This window comes from Apis florea, unplaced genomic scaffold (assembly GCF_048593485.1).
Source record: "Apis florea isolate Af1SG1 unplaced genomic scaffold, ASM4859348v1 contig_3203_pilon, whole genome shotgun sequence".
NCBI classification, from domain to species: Eukaryota; Metazoa; Arthropoda; class Insecta; order Hymenoptera; family Apidae; genus Apis; species Apis florea.
The window spans coordinates 8,760,937-8,779,130 of record NW_028256723.1 but is presented as its reverse complement, the minus strand read 5'-3'; the positions used below and the strand labels follow the sequence as shown (position 1 = coordinate 8,779,130).

The 18,194-nt window shown below is 29.2% G+C and overlaps 1 protein-coding gene across 4 annotated transcripts; it reads right to left on the bottom strand.

Annotated features, from left to right (window-relative positions):
- Positions 1 to 5,694: 5,694 nt before the first annotated feature.
- On the bottom strand, positions 5,695 to 12,222 carry LOC116414130 (uncharacterized). 4 transcript variants are annotated; one of them, XM_086911122.1, is made up of 6 exons: positions 12,080 to 12,222; positions 11,519 to 11,865; positions 8,834 to 11,447; positions 7,709 to 7,942; positions 7,372 to 7,602; positions 5,695 to 6,987 (listed from the first exon to the last, which is right to left on the bottom strand). In XM_086911122.1, exons 2-4 carry the CDS (start codon positions 11,839 to 11,841, stop codon positions 7,796 to 7,798), a joined length of 3,084 nt encoding a protein of 1,027 aa, XP_086767248.1. In that variant the 5' UTR covers positions 11,842 to 11,865; positions 12,080 to 12,222; the 3' UTR covers positions 5,695 to 6,987; positions 7,372 to 7,602; positions 7,709 to 7,795. The 4 variants fall into 4 exon arrangements, with proteins under 4 accessions (XP_086767248.1, XP_086767250.1, XP_086767252.1 ...); XM_086911124.1 differs by having other exon boundaries at positions 11,927 to 12,207; XM_086911126.1 differs by lacking the exons at positions 7,372 to 7,602; positions 7,709 to 7,942.
- Positions 12,223 to 18,194: the final 5,972 nt, after the last annotated feature.

Here is an 18,194-nt window from a genome sequence, read left to right as displayed (position 1 = left end):
TATCGTTTGTCATTTATTTTATTAAGGTGATTTAAAATAAGAAATTTTAAGATATTTCCAATTTTTTATATTAAAAATTTCACAGGACTTTTTGTTCTTTTTATTATTTGTTACAATCAAACTTTTGAAATCTTTTAATTCAATAAAATTATTACATTGTTTATAAAAAAAATAGAATTGTAAAAAAAAAAAACAAAAACAATTTTTTAATAATAATGTTATTTTAAATCACTGATATAACTTTTAGTTTATTTATTTTTCAGTTTTGCATTATCCTTTATTCTATTCGTTAGAATAAAAGAGTATAATCTAGTCCAAGCATAGAATGAAAAGCGCAGGTATCTTTTTAAGGTTAAGTAAATAATAAAAACTACAAAGAACAATCATCATATGTAAATGTATCATGTGATTGCTGTATATTTATAAAAATAATCGTCTACACATAATTCATTCGATATAACAAAATGTAATTAGAATTTTCAAAAAGTCACTAAAATAATTATGTATGTTACCATAGTTTGAAAGCATATTCAAGCAACGTTTAACAGACGCACGAAGAAAGTGGGACACTGTTAACAGATAAACGTAGATGAACGCTGTGAATGTTAATAAAACAATATCTAGTCAGGGCTAGTCGTGAATAAGTAGATATTTACTATCTTTGGAAAATGTATGAAAGAAAGGTTAGCACGTAAGTAAAAATTTGTCGGTGATAAAAGACGAGTAAATTATCTGTATAGTTAGCTTATATCTTCAATTATGTATTTCTAACACGGTAGTCAATGAAACGATTGTATGTACATACGTATGAGTTAGATTGTTACAAAAAATTTGTCGAATTATATTGTGTGATATATTTTTTAATGAATTATTTATACATTATTCAAAGTAATTGAAAATCAATTAAGTATATTATAACTCACAATGCATATCTATTGTATTTGAAAATTAAAAACTTGAAAGAAACAAATATACCAAGATGGTATAGTAATAGACCATTTATGATAGCACAAAAGATTGCGTGTTCGTTCAAATGAACCAAAAAGATTTTCATCTATTAAAATAAGCATTTAGTATTTAATTTTATTTTATTCGTGTAATAAAAACTCATAAAATTTTTTAATGACAAGATATAATAAGATATAATAATCTTGTCTGCAAAACATACACTTGCATTTATATATAAATATGTATAATAATAACGTGTCCATGTGAGCTTGCATCATCGCACACTTTCAAAATCGCAAGTATAATTGATTGTATGTGACTTAGACTAGTTTCGAAATATATTTACTTTTTGTTTATAACTGTATATAGAAAATTTCATTTCTCAAAAATATACAAACCTTGAAATTGAATTATCACTATTTAATGACTACTTTATTCACATCGTGTAATAATTATTTAATGCAGAGAATATTTGTATTAAGACTTTTATTTAATTTTAACTTTTTAATTTCGATTTTTTAAGTTTTTTTATTTTAAATTAAAAATCTTTAATTGATTAATTTACATAAGTATTTATTACTAAAATAATTTTTTCTATTAAAAATATTATTGTTTTAGTGTAAACAGTGATAAATGATAGAAAGAGAATTTAAGTTCTTATTACTTTTATTTATAACAATGTTATGTTAAATTATTCTATATATTCATCATATATTGATATGAAATAAAATTGATATAATAAAATATTCTAGATTCAAATTTTTATAAATTTACAAGGTATTTCTTTGCATATTTTAAATGATATTATCTCTTATTATCTATATATATATATATAAAATATTAACTTTCTTATAAATTAATCATCACAATTTCGAAGCTAATTGATTTCTATTGATTCTATGAAACCTACATAAAGATCAATAAAGCAGATATAGATACACAATGATCTAAGTCAGTATTGTCCAGGGATGATGTCCTTCCACGTTACTTGGCATGTCCTCGTATAATGCCTTACTGTAGAATCCATAGAGGAGGGATTGCTAGCTCTGTAATCTGCGTGGTGCCTTTGTGCCGCTCGAATAAAGAGATCTGTCGCGCCCTCGCCGTTCAGCAGGGACCATTAAATCCATGAAGCTGATTTTTCGAAATTCCCGCTTCCATATGATGGGCTTTTTAAATCTACCAATCATACATGAATTCCCCTTCTTTTGTAATAAGACTTTCATACATGTTATATTCGTAAAAAATTCTTATTAACTTTTGTGATAGAAACTTTCTGAATGGAGCTTTATAAATTATAGAAAATTATAGGAAATATTAGTATTAGTATTAGTATAGTAAATATAAATTTGATATCATTTTTATTCTATTTTCATTATTTCTTAAAACTATGATATTGTGTAAAAAATCTGAAAAGATTTATTTGATGTAAATATCTATAGCATTTTAGTTTATAAAAGTGTTAAAGGAAAAGATATATCTATCAATTTTTTTTCGACATGAAAATAAATATATTTAATTAATTTATGTAGTTTACTAGGTAAGTACTTAAATTATTCTGAATATTAAACTAATTGTAACATCTTTTGCAATTTTTCTTTTGTAGTTTCTTTTTTCCGATTCAGTACGATGCCAACAAGTGAAAATATAACATTCAGTGTAAAATTCTGTGTGAATAATTTGTCGTAATGTTTGTAAAATACATTGTAAGATATAGAATCAAACAAGATCTTTTCAATTAATAAAACTATCAACACATCGTTGCAATAAGTGCGTTCTTACTTCTGTAGCAGTATTACATATATATATATATACGTATAACATTTATGTATAACATTTTTCACATATATAAAATTTCGTTTTCGCAGTTCCTCTTTGAAGGATAGAATTTGATTTTCAATACATTTCTAGCACATTAAGGCGTCAAAAGGATACACAAGTATTCGAAAAGGTATTCTGTCGAAATCAGAAGATTCACTTACTGTTATTCGTCTTCTGTCTGTTTTCATCTTTCTATCATTGATCGATCGATAAAAGAGGAAGAGGTTATGATTCGGAAGAGGTTAGGTATATCAAGTATCCAGAGTGCGCCGCCACTGCAGCAAGCAATTTCGCAATTTTTCTTCGTGACTTTGTCATCTTCGCTTTGCTATTCCTCGTCGAAATACAATTTCCTCGGGTAAGAAAGTGTTCGCAGAAGAGAGACGAAGAGCGGAAGAGGAGCTCTCTTGAGTGTAGCGGTATAGTCCTTTATCGACGTGTCTTCGAAGAATTTTCAGAATCGCTTTCTCCCGTGGGAAGCTCCCCCTTGGCATGTCATACGTATCTATCTCCACATATACATATATATGTCTCTATATAGTATCTATTAGAAAAATTTTCTGAAAAAAGTTATTATTTTTTAAAATTGTTATTTAAATCATCATTTAAATAATTGATTTTAATTTATCTTAAAACTTAGAATAATTAAATTCATTATTCCATCGTATAATTAAAATTAATTTGAAATGACAATTTTTCTTATATATTTTATTAAAACAAATTATAGAAATTATATCTAAGTAGTATTTTAAAAAAAAATCACTGCTTTATTCTTTATAGAAATAAAAGAAATTAACAAAAGAATAAGGGTGTTACTACAGAAAAAATGGAAGGTCGAGTCGTATTTGAAAAATCTTATTTGAAAGACGATTGTGCAAACAGAATACGGCGCTTTTATCATTAGGTAAACAATCGGCGGGTATAGTGCACGATGCCACAATATCGCCTCGATATCTCCTAAACGACAAACATCTGTGGGATAATAACTGTGAAAGCTTTAGGAAAGTACGTCTCAGAAACCTTTGCCACTCCTTGGCACATTGGATTTCTCGGAAGAGAGAAATTTTCGCCTCGGGCATTCCGAATATCTTCTTGATTCACGTACGTTTTCCTGCAAATCTGTTATATATCGTACAATACATATAAAAGGTAACATATGAACAAATTCTGTGCAATCGTTTTAAAAGCACGTTTTTCTTCGAAGATTTCAAGCCTCTGGAGATTATAAACTTTCGTGTATACAATAAAATACATTAATTAATTATTAAATAACTATGCAGTAAATACTTTTTTTTTAATACAGAATCTATGTATAAAAATATTCGTAAATAAAAAATCAAACGAAAGTGACAATTGAAAAGTTTAAAATTAAATCAACTCGCGAGAATGAGATTTGCCATTCGTGTGAAATCGCTTTCACGAAGGGCACGTCGCCTTTGCTTTTATTTTATCTCGGGGTATTAGAACACGATTGCCTCCGAAGCCGAAAATTGCTTTGACCCGAACCCCCAGGATGTCTCCAGCCTTCACACATTCTTCGACCATTCTCATGGATCAATTGATTCTCTTGGCAATATTTTCTTCAACTTGGTATGTCTCGTGTAGGATATATATATATAAAAATGAATAACCTTTGTGCAGCCATTTGATTTTCTTACATAATAATAAATAAATATAAAAATTGCATTATCATCGTTATTTAAGTTTTCTTATTTTCTTAAGATACGATAATATATTAAATTATATAGAGTAATCGTATTATAAATCGAATAAAATTCTCATAATCATTGGTAAGGTGTACATACGCTCCCTGCTTAAAAAGCAGGTGTTCCCAATGACTTGTGTCGTGTATAACGGTGACGAAGACGTCGAAGATCTCCGTGTGTCCCATATAGTGGATTCGAGATTACCGTGATATTTATTTCTCCCTTTGTATAGACTCTCTTCTGCTACGACAGAACGAACTGGTGTGAGCATATATATATCAAAGAACTCTCGGGAATTAGATATCGTAGACTCGGTGTAAGATGCTTTTCCACGGCTGATCCTCCTTTACGTGAATGCGGATTTCTCCAATGCTTGAATCCAACCGTCATTCTACCCTAACCATCTCACCCTCTTGCTCTTCTTTTCTTCCTTCTCTGTCTCTTTCGATCCGCTACCACGTGTACTTGAGTAATTATGCTCCTTCCAACTGTGATTTTTATTAGAGCACTATATATATATGTAAGTATTTACTTACCTTCAATCACAAGAGTAATCTATATGCCTTATGCGAGTTCAACCTAACCTCTCAATTGTAAGTCTCTGCACTTACACAAGCTAAAAAGTTATCAAAACGAAAAATTTCTTAATGAAATTTTTAATGAAATTTTCCGAAATAATGTAAAGTAATTTTTTTAACGCAATATCTTTTTAAAGGAATCTTATTTATTTTGTAATTTATTTGATTTTGTAATTTAAATGAGACTGATACCATCGAAAATAAATACTTCAAACTTTTTTTTTCTTCAAAATGTTTTCAATTTTAATTTTAATTCATATATATATATATATGCATTTACGCAAAGTTTTTTCGTGAAATATAATTTATTAAAATATTTATAATTTTAATAAGAAATATAAATTATTTCGACTAAAACTACGATGAAGCAATTCGCATAGAGCTTTTTCATTTATACACCCTTGAGAACATTTTATAAAGAATAGAAAATGTTAAGGATTCACGCCTTCACCAAGGACAACTGATTATAGGTTTTGTCTTATGCATACAAAATTTAGTAACAATGGATATTGATTTTCTACATGCGTAAAAGCATTCTTGGAAATCTAACGATTGTATTTTTAATTCAATATCATTCGTGATATTAGAATTTTTATTATTAACATTGTAGCATAATTAAAAATTACGTAATACAACAAAAGAACTTTTAAATAAATATTTTATTTATTCAATTAATTCAATCTTTCTTAAAAAGTTTTTACATAAATTCAACAAATCACAATAATTAAATAACCAAAAAATAAAAAAATGAATAACATTAAATAATAGTAATATATAGAATAAATATATAGAATATATAGAATATTTTGGAAATCGTAATACTATAATTATAAAACAAAATGATTTTATGCAAACGATAAATAAATTTTCCTATTTTCGAATTTTTCTAATTTTTTGTTTACTTCTGCGCTAATTATTTCATTCTTGTATAACATTATTTTCCTTTTTTTTTCTTATGACAAATGCTTAACATGTTCTACAATATATTATATTACGTCATGAAACGTAGACGTATTATGTATGTTTACTAATTAATGTGTGTATTACTTTTATAAAAATATTTTATGAATAATTTTATGGGCAAATTTAATTAATAATTTAATTTGCTTATAATTTATAAAATTAACAACCTATATTTTTTGTCTATAATTTTATATAAAAATTATTTTTTAACTATATTTGAATTACAAGTACTTTTCATTAAGTATCTTTCATTATTTTTTGCCAAAATTTATACTTATCACTACTCGTAGAACTATTAATTAAATATTTAAGTATCACTCTTCATTCTTAGCTACTCCAAGTTTCATATTATATAAATCAAGGAAAAATGGTAAAAAAAAACAAACAAACAAAAGAAACAAAGAAACTGGACGCCTTCCGGAAATAAGAAAAAAAAGAAAAAAGAAAGAAAAGTAATTTCTAACAAATCAAGAGCATCCAGTTGACAAACGCAAACCGAGATTTCTTTTGATCGGTGTCGTCCAGTAGCGACGGTCAGTTTTTCCAACAGACCCTCGTTTAATAGAGAAATGGTTTGTCGGACAACCGATACACAGATAGGAGAAGGATGTAGTCTTGTTCCTTTCGAACAGAGAGCGTAGGAAAGACCTGTCTGTTGGTCGTTTATGCATTTCCGCTCGGCTGGTTATCGAGTATACGCTCTCTCGTTTCGACTCCCCTCAAAGGAAACCACAGTACAGAGGCGGTCAGTCTCGTCTAATGAACGGTCCAACTTCCGTTTGGACCAACCAGAGAATCAACGTGTCTCTACATTTTGATTGTTGCCGCGTCCAAACATTTTGACCTTTCACTGACTTTCCACCTAATGTCCTTTCATTGAATTTCGTCTTCTTTATCGTTTTGTTTGCTTATTCGTGCGTTGGAAGAAAGATCCGTGAATTTATTGCTTGTGAACAGGTGCAATACTTTTCCTGCAAGTTTAAGATAATTCGTTTGAGTTTAGTATATCTTCTCAGAGCCAAACAATTATAATAAGTCGTTGGATTTCTTTTTAATATTGAAATTATAAACCATGGCACTCAAGAAAAGATTTCAAAATGAATAGTTTTAAATTTCTTTTTTATAATATTATTTGATTCTGTTATTTTACTTAACTATTTAAAAATCTATTGCACAACAATTTTATGCCTTTTATATTTTCTAATCATAATTAATAATCTTTAATTAATATCCTTGAATTGTGAATAATTTAAAAATGAATGAACTAATTTAATTAATTAATTTAAAAAAAAAAATAACAAATATAATATAAGTTAATTGAAAGTATGGTTTAGATTTTTTAATATTAAAATTACCAATCATGGCAAGATGAAAGATTTCAAGATTTTTTTTCATTTCAATATTAGAGTAATTTTAATGTTAAATCTTTAAATTTTTTTAAATCCTTTCTCATAATATTATTTGGTTCTATTATTTTAATTAAATATTTAAAAAAAGCATATATATTTATATGCCTCTTAAATTTTCTAATCATAAATTAATCCTTAATTAATTGGTATCAATTGAGTTGTAGATAACTTAAAAATCTGAAAAAAAAAAGAATTAAATTATTTAATTTTTAACTCAAATATAAGATTAATTAATTAAGATTATTTGAATGTGAAAATGATTAAGAAATAAAATAGATCGTACGTGTGTGCGAAGAATAATTATCTCGATTATCTTTGCTTCGTTTCATAGAAACCCATAAAATTGAAATGTGTAAGTTTTTTTAATAAATTATAAAGGATCGATTTCAGAATCAGAGAATGAGCATATTGGTTGCATAGAATTATTTATAGCCCAATCATCGTCGTTCGTCCATGGAGAAGGCTCGAATTTACAAACAAAATTTCGTTTGGGAATATGTTCTAATATATTCTGTATCTATTATTAATTATTTATATCAATTATTTATTTTTCAACATATTATTATACTTGTTGTAATAATAATTGATAGAATTATGCGATTATAAATCTAAATCAATTTTTTGAATAAAAAAACAGAGTTGTATCACACTACGAATATGCAAATTTAAAAATTTTTATAAAATTTACTATTTTATTTTATACATACAGTATTGTTTATAGTTATTTGAATTACAATTAATTTTTAGAGTTTTAACTTTTTTGATTTTGTATTTTGTAATTGTCTATATTATTTTCGATTGTATACATCGATTAAAAAATAATAAAAATAATTTTATATATTTAATATTTATAAAATTTTACAAAACTTCGTTTCATTGTTTTATCTTGAATATATTTCTTTTAAATATATATATATATACATTATAAAATCATATATAAATATAATATATTTAAATATAAAAATGATAATAAATGTTGAAATTAGAGATTTTATCCGTATATCTTTTTTAAATATTATTATAATTTACATAATTTTTATACAAAATTTTATAATATAAAAAATTCATTTACAATTATCTGTATCTATTATTTTGACTCAAATATTTAAATAACAATGCTATAGGTATACATATCTTTCTTACTTCTAAACAATTTCAAATTTTAAATCACACTTGTTTCTCGAGATATTATTTTTTTCAATTCAAATTCAAATGATTTTATTATTATTATCCAAATAATTTTTGAACAATACTGTAAATATATATATATTCAAATTATATTTCCTTCTTATAAATTTTACCTCTAATATTATTATTCAAAGAGCTTTGATACGATACATCCCTAAATCACGTTTATTTGTTTTCCCAAATTTTTTCTAATTTGTTTCAAAATAATCTCTAGACGTACTTGTCGTCGATTCTTCCATTGTTTCTTTATTTGTTTACGTTTCGTAGAATTCTCCATCCGCCTCAATTTGATTCTTGCCTTTCTTTCTGTTAGAATCAAATTTTCTGTGAATTTTTTCACCACAAGATCGACCCTTCGATTAAGCGAATCGTCCGAATAACTGCTATCCGTATTGAAATCAAAGGTCGGCAACAAATCCACTTTCTTCGTGTAACATTTTCGTTCACCTCTATTTTTCTTTTCACTTTTCTCACAAAATTGTTCGTCTGATATAATTCGAAGCTGATCTCGTGAAAAATCGGTTAAAATTCCAGAATCCAACGATTCTGTGACCAGTTTTGACTTGGAAAAGTTTGGTGTCGAGTTCCGTTGACAGCAACACATCATATACGAATTTAATAACGTCCGATCGAAAAATTCCCTAGTATCGTGAAGCGTGTTGTCGTCTTCGTATGAAATATCGTTCAAAAAACAATTATTTTGTATCTCTGATTTCTTCAAGTCATCATCGTATAACACAGCAGTATCCACCGAGTGTGTTTGAAATATCGTGTTGAAAGAACTATTTTGAGTAGATTTCTTTGATAAAGGAATATTACTGGCACTACAATATTCGATTGATGAGCTTGAACTGCACTCACGTTCTTTTAATGCCGTATAAATACTGTTTTGCTTATTATTCAAATTCGAATTTAAAAAACAAATAGAACACGGACAAATTAAAGTACGTATCGATTGTTGCGTTACTTCTTTCATTTCTTGATTCTTTTTTATCGATGCTGTCAACATAGATTGTTTTAAAGTTTTGAGGTTATCTTGCGATGCATGATAATCCGCTTTAATTTCAATGCAAGGCTTGTCAATTTCTAAAATATCATTTGAGTTTTTTGCATCAAGAAAAAGATCGTTGTCTAGATCATGTGTATCATCATCTATTTCGTATAATGAAAAATAATCATCGTAATCCTCTTCTAATCGTTTTTTTACATTTCCAAGAATCATTAGTTCGGAAGTTTTATTTTCTATCAAATAAGTTTGCGATCTCCATGACGTATTCATCTCTGACGAAGGTTCGTTTAATTTAATCATATCACAATTATCAAGCATAATCTTCTCTTTATTTTTCGTACAATTTTTATTATTTGAAAAATTTGTTGTGTCATCATAAGCAGACACGTTGGTGTTATTTTTAACATTATTAATTAATCTTTCTTGAAATACATAATCTCCATTTTCATCTAACATTAACCGTTCGTTTCTATCATTATATTCTCGAAATATTTTCGTAAGGTTATCGTCCGTAAGATTTGGCATGCTATTACAATCGAAGAAAATTTCAGAATCGATGTTTGATTCAATATTTTTAAGCATCTTTTCATTTTTTAATTCTTTTTCTCTCGTACTTATTTCTTTATCATTTTTAAATTTAAATATGTTCTCTTTATCATTGCTTATATGACTTTTTTTCTTTTTTCGTATCAAATTCTCTTTATCGTATTTCTTTGATTTTTTATCTATTTTCTTGTTCTTATTCTTATTTATTTCTTTGATATATTGAGTTTCTAATAACTCTAAATTTGTTCTACTCTTTCCATTGTTAAAATTTTTTCGATTAGTTTCGAATATTGTCTTGATATCCTTAGAAGATGGTATGCTCGTTGAAAAATAAGCGATACTTCTTTTTTTACTACTTTCAATTTTTTTCTTTGATTTTTTGTACGTGTGATACGACTTACACTTTTCCGATGTTTGACAACCAGCATTTCTTTTTATTTTAATAATTTGATTATTGTAAGAGATGCACGGACTATATCTAGAATTATATTCTTTGTCCGACAAATATTTAGTAGGTACTATCACTTTATAATTCAAATCTTTATTTTTAATTTGACCAACGACAGTAGTAGTATCGGTATCTTCTATAAATTTGTACTGATTAGTGTACTGGTTATCATGCGGTTTTGATTTGGAATAATTTTGTGGTGTCACTTGATTGTCGTAAGAGGTACGCGAGCTATGTGTAGAATTATATTCCTTATCCGATGCATATTTAGTGGGTATTATCACTTTGTAATTCGATTCTTCGTCATTAATTTGACTAATCGTAGAAACAATATTGGCATTTTCTATAGATTTGCATTGATTGGTGTACTGATTATCGTGCAGTTTTAATTTGGAATAACTTTCTTTCGTGATTTGATCATCGTAAGACGTACGTGAGCTATATTTAGAATCATATTCCTTGTCCGATAAGTATTTAGTAGGTATTATTACTTTGTAATTCGATTCTTCGTCATTAATTTGACTGCTAATAGAACCAGTGTCAGAATTCTCTATTTTGTATTGATTGATACACTGATTATCGTACGGTTTTAATTTCGAATAATTTTGTTTTGTCGGTAATTGAAAATCATGTAAAGCTGTACAATTACAACATCGCTTGCAATGTTGCATTATGCATTTTGAGTTTCGAGCACGAGTTTTTTCGGGAGATTTTTCTTTCATATTTTTCGAACATTTCGAAATTATCGATTTGAAAGAAGTGAAATAGAAAACGTTCGATTGGTCGTTATTTTCATTCGGTTCCAATAAAATATGCAAATAATTTTGGTATCTGCAAATAGTTCTTTAATTCATATTCGATAATGACGTAAAGATTCAAGAAAAAAGAAAAATTGAAAATACCTTAGAAAAAAGCTAAAATATTGTTCCAAAAATTTCTTGATATTAGTATTGACCCAAAATTGAACGGAATTTATATCATCTTTATCCTTGTTATCTAATCGTAAACCGATCGAAAAAATTTTTGGTACTTTGGGTATGAAATGCATAGAAGAGTTTTTGACTTGAATGACGTTTTCTGAAACGTAAAGATCATCGAAATTCTCACTATTTAGATATTTCGTTATAATTTGCGGACACCATCTTTTGTATATTATCGTGCGTGGATTGTAAAAATCGGATCGTTGAAAATCGCTCTTTAGTCGATCGATGTAGAGATATGCCATTCCAAGTATATTCAATTTGTATTACTGTATCAAAAAAAAAAAATTAACGTGAGTATGATTATTTTTTTCTATAAATTGTACGTACCCATTTAATTAATCTTAACTTGATTAACATTTAAGAAAAGAATTCGCACAATATTTATATTCGTTTTTGGTTAAGCCTACATATTTAACACGACTTTTCTTTATCGATTATTATTCACATTGTCGATATGACGCGAAATGAACAAATACTTACAACGAACGAAATACATTCCTGCTTTATATTTAAAATAAATTAAAAATTAATCAGAAATAAATCGATAAAATCACATTTTGCCCATTATTAAATTTCCAATTGATTGAACGTAATCCACTGTGACAAATGAATTTGCGTGGATTGTTTTGAGGTTTGCGTTTACGTGAAATTGGGCATAATTGACCGATTCCTCGCTTCTCGAATTTCTAATTCTCTAAACACGAAAATAGTTATAACAATTACGTTATGTATCTAAGTAGATATATAGTTCCAATATAGTTTCCAGACGTACTGAAATTATTAACATATTATTTCTACAATTTGAACAATTGTTTAATGAGATATTTAATTGTTCCACTATAAGTAGCAACTGCAATCAGGAAAATTAGAATAATCATACATGATGGATATTAAATAGAACGAAATGAAAAATTTTGCAAACGGATAAATATTATTTCTTCTTATTGCGTGAACTTTAATACAAAAAAATTTCTTATTTCTATTAAATTAAAAATGATATATCGATATTTTTAATAACTCGTTTGAAAAAGTATCTTGTTTTAGCCAGAGTTTGCCGTCAAATCTTGTGAACTAACCTCTACGGATGACGTTGACTAAATGCATTTGCATCTCTGCAATCAAAGAGCCATTATCATGCTGGCAAAGGAGCTAATGGAGAGCTATGAAATTCCCTCTATGAAACTGTCGACGATCGTCGTGATGTTAAGTCATGTGCAATGGAATGCTTCATCACGTAGTCAGGTAGTTAGTACACGCATTTAATATACCTCACCTCTGTCGATCTGCATTCCTTTTCTACCGTACCAGGTTGAATTATTACGTACAGCCTTCCATCGTGCATCGACTTATTAATTTTCCAAAGCAACGACGTCGTTTTAACATCATGCGCCTAAGTGTTTTAATTCTCCGCCTGTCTCCTATTTTTATTCATTCCTACTTTTTCTTATTTTACGCATCGAGTAAAAAGGGGAAAGAGGCTCGTAAAAATATGAATTTTTAAAATAGATATATATATATGAAAATATTCGAATATTATTTTACAAGAGTAAAGTTTTAACTCGAAAATTCTAATTTTAATTATAACGAAAATTTTTGTGCAATAAACTACATGCATGAAGAAATTTTCTCATCAACATTTTTTCCAATTTTTAATTCAATTTCATCCGAGAATTTTGTTTACAGCATAAAGTAAATTAATTAAAAGATTTGTTTAATTAAAAAAAAAGAACAGTATCTGATATCAAAGTTACAAAATTACATTTAAAAGAAACGAAATCGTGCTCTCAGAAATTTTGTTACAAAAAATACAAAATCGTTCGTCGAAGCAAGAAAAAAGTATTCGATAATATTTTCCTAAGTCACTGTAAATAGAAATAAATATTTGTTCGAACGATGCAAAATCTTGCGAATAACAATACTTTAAATGTATAATACTCACAACATATAAATAAATATCATTCAACGTATAATATCCACCTTTTTCGAAATTTCCGCTTTGTCTCTTGCATCCAAATGAAAAAAAAAAAAAGAAAAAAATATTGAGATTAACACGGTACGCAATAATCCGACGATAAGATTGAAAATTTCGGACAAGTTGATTTCGTGACGAAGCAACAAGTGCAGCGTGGGATGGGGGGATGGCGGAAACTAGGGTGAGGGAGTATGTACGGAGGGAGAATGGGAGAGAGAAAGGGAGGCAAATGGAACACCATAAGAGGAAAAGTCAAAGTAGTACGAGTAAAGAAGTGAACCGACACGAAAAGCCGGTTGGCTGCTCTGATAGGCGTGCAAAACCACTTTTATTCTTACAACTTAATCGTTCTCTTGCAAACGAGCTTGACACGTCGGATTGATGCCCGTAAAAATGGGTTTCGTATTATGGTAAGATAAATATCAACTCTTGACTTTAATAAAAATAATATATAATATTTTATATCGAAGCAATTAGAAGAAATTAATGTATCATTTCTGTTTATCGCGTAAAGGTTAGGTATCAATTTAATTATCTCGAAATAAAGGTAAGTAATATAAGTATAAGAATGAACGAGTGTCAAAAATTTGGCGCAAAAAAATAATAATCGTATTGAAGTGTATAAAATTAATGTTTCTCTTTTATCATATAAAAAATTATTCGAAATAAAAAATAATATTGCAGAACAAGATAATAATAATAATAATAAAGTGTATAGTATCTCTCTAACGTAAATTATATACTTTATTTTTTTTCCAACCTCTTGTTTATAACGAATATGTCATAAAGTGTTATTTGAGATTAGGAATGAGGTTAAGCTTTATATCTGAATAGAATCACTAGCGAAAATATATATATACGTATAACGACTTCAAGATTACGATTATTTCTAAATTAATAAATAGAATAAAGTAACACGTAGAAAATGTTTTTCAACAAAATTCAAAAGTGTAAAAGCATAGAATTAATTTTAAATAAATCACATTACCTCTTGTACCGTCGTCAAAAAATTCTTGTGCTCGATTTTCTTTCTCCTTCCTTCTTTTCCTGAAAAAAATTCACGAATCCAATACAAATCCGCCGTTTCTCCTTTTTCTTTCTCCCATAGTATACCTATGAACGATGATTTTCTCGAGATAAAAAAAAATGCAGCGCCTTTTCTCACGACATTCAACGTTTAGTGAGCGACCAGGCTCGATGCAAACGAAGTGTGTTCAAACTTTTTATCAGGATCGACATGGGGCAAAGTTTGAGGACAAATGCTTCGTGCGACCTCGCTCGAAGAGAGGAAAAAAGAAAAAAAAAGAAAAAGGAAAAGAAAAGAAAAGTTTTCCAACGACACGAGATATCCTGGAGCCTTACTTCGTTCCATGTAATTCGATATACGGAGTTTCGATGTGGTGCGTGCTTTAATGATTCCCACGACCGACTGGATCTCAATTATGATACGTTTAAACCTTTAACGCAGAAATTTTTCCTTGATTTATCAGTGGATTATTATCAGTAGAATGATTAAATCTTTTTCTTTTTTTTTTAGAGAGAAAAATTAACGATAGAAAAGTAGAACGTTCGTATAATAAGATAGGAGAACATTTTTTAATTTTTTTAGAAATTTATAGGATAAATTATTTAAAAAAAAAAGATCGACATCGATATTTGATCCTTAGGCTTTCTTAATAACAAATTTTTATTCGATTGTTATTTATTTGAAACAATGATTAACAATTGAAGATAGATTAGGTTAGGTTATGTCACTATTATCAAGCCATTAAATAAATTTTTCTTTCACATCTATTCTCACTTTAATTTCACTTCAAATTAAAATTAAATAGAAATTCATCTATCTGATAATCGATTTGATGTGGCTTGCATCGTGTTTGGGATATGAATTAAAACTAAATTAATAACCTAACCTGTTAAAAAAAAACCTGTCTCAATAACTTCTTATAACGAATAACTGGCAAGTAAAAATCCTCACGACACTACTTAAGACAATAATCTTGACTTGAAACTATATCGAATAAAAATGATCAAGATCGAAGAGCAATATCTTTCTTCAAATAATTTCGACAAACTCGATCATCACGTATATTCTTGTTTCAAAAAGTTTGATCAGGCAGTTTCCACTATTGAACTAAAACGTTATTTTAATTTTAATCCTTCAATTCAATCTCGAACAACGCAATATTAAAAGCGACAGGAATGAATTTCGTGACCTTAGCAGCTTGTAAAAATCTCCGTGTTGCCAAGTATCGAATGAAGGAGTGTCGCGAGCAGCGGCACCAGCACGAGCAGTCAATTAGCAAATTCTTAGGAAATCGCTCGGTATTGCTGCTGTTGCCGCGTATTTTGCATACGTAATCGTACACGCGGAGGGTGGACTATATTATTCGCGCTTACACTTCTCGGACCCGTACGTTGTAATTTATCGAACGAGTCGATGCAGATAACGAGGGGGGAGGGGAAAAAAGGGATAACATCGTGACCAATGCTAACGCGGTATATAAATGTCGGCTAACCTAGAAACCCGCTATTACGCGACCAATGAACGATTTTACAACCGTTGAAAAGTTTCAATGGAAACGCGTTGATGTGATCGTAAAGTGGTTTTTGTCTCAAGATATTTATTATCATTATTATATATATATTATAGATTTGTTTGTAAATTTGTTTTATCGAAACACTTTGTTTATTTATTTATTTTGTAATAATTGATATAATAGAAATTCATCTATATAAAATGTTATATCTAAATTTCGATTAATTTTTGTATCACAGTAATATAAAATAATAGTATTTTAATTAATCGTGTCACATTGCAATGTTTCGTAATAAATGGGACGATACTAAAATAGGATAATCAAGTCTTATTATTCAGTATAAGTGGAGCTCCACTGTATTTACAAACGGATTAAGAGAAACAAGTTCCTCGGAATCTACTCGAATTACAATCGAGATAAGGTCACGACGATGGGCAATTGCAGGGGTGAATGATTCGAACAGTGGCAATTGTTGGCCCAGAAATCTTGGTTCAGAATCGCTAATCATGGTGGCCCTTCGATAACTTTCGTCCCTCGTCCAGGATGCAATTACTAATTATTACCGCCATAATTATCGAACATTACAGGGACATTTGTGGTCCTGTGTGCGTGCAGAAATCGCATAAGAGAACGGAATACATTAGTCCCGATTAAATTTCTCAGTTGTGCGCCCGGTGTTGTTTCGTAATTACCATCGCAAGAAACTGCCATTGTTTTTTTACCATTTCTCTTAAACGCACGCGTGATTCCAATTCCATCGTCGATCAATTCACTCGATAAAATTGTGCAGCAAGCATGATTCGTAATCCAAGATATTTGAACATTGAAATATCTCTACAATTCGTATTTGTACATACGTCGTTTCGTTGCCATTTTTTTGATCGAAGCCAAAGTACCCTCAACTCATTCAAGAATCTCAAAGAGTCTCCTAACAAAAAACGATCCTTCGTCAATCTTCGAAACACAAAAGGGAGCAAACATCAGAATACACGCGTAAAAAATGATAAAAATGAGCGTTCATTCATCCTGAGACCAAAACTCGATCGGTATCCCTTCCTTATCCAGCGAGTTGATCATCGTCTTCGCTGTTACGTTATCGCGAGCTTTTCAATTACAGAAGAACCATTGGGCCATTGTTTCGCAGAACCCGTTCATCCATTCAACGGATACTTTTCGATGCTCGTAGGTTCCCATAGAGAGGCGCGCCTCCTGTGGGAACTCGTTTCTCGGCACGATGTGCACAACCACCGATTCCTGTGGGAAATATCTTCACCCTTCGTGCGCTCGACAGATCGCTATCAAAAGAGGCTTCATGGTGTGCAAATTGGTTTACACGGTCGGTGTTTCGGCTCCGCTCTCCTCGGTAAAAAGGAAGCCACCGATAGTGGCGAGTTTCCATTCGGGGACGAGCCGACACGTGTTGGAAATATTACCATTGGACGAAATTAAAAAGCAGTGTCATCGAGATGGGTACGTCCCAGTGTGTCAGTATTTATTGCATCGTGATAAACTGTGTCTAGAATATCTATCTCTTGATATTGGAAATTTACGTGATTCTATAGTAATATATAATATACGAGATAAAGGATTGGATAAACTTACAAATTGCAATTAATAAAGAATGAATTGAGTATGTCAAAATTTTTGCAATTCTAAAATTATTTTTTTCTACTTATTTCATCCGAGCACACTGTATATGCTATAATGAGCATATTTCATAATTGCTAAAGGAAGAACAGAAAATGAGGAAAAAATCACTTTTTCTAAATTTTCTATTTCGTTCTACTTATCTATTGCTAAAGGAACAAAAAAATGAGAAAAGATAGTTTCAATCGACATTTTTGTATCCATTCTAAAATTATTTCATTCTCTCTCTCTCTCTCTCTCTATATATATATATAGATCTGTTGGTAAAGAAGAAAAAATGGAAGAAAACATCTGAAAAAAAAGGGGGGAAATATTGAACATGTATTTCGAATCGAATTGAATCACGAGTAATTTGGTTACACGCTAACTCTCCTCTTAAACAATTCTCCATCACGCAGCCATGATTAACAAGGTGACGAGGCGCAGCACGACCCTC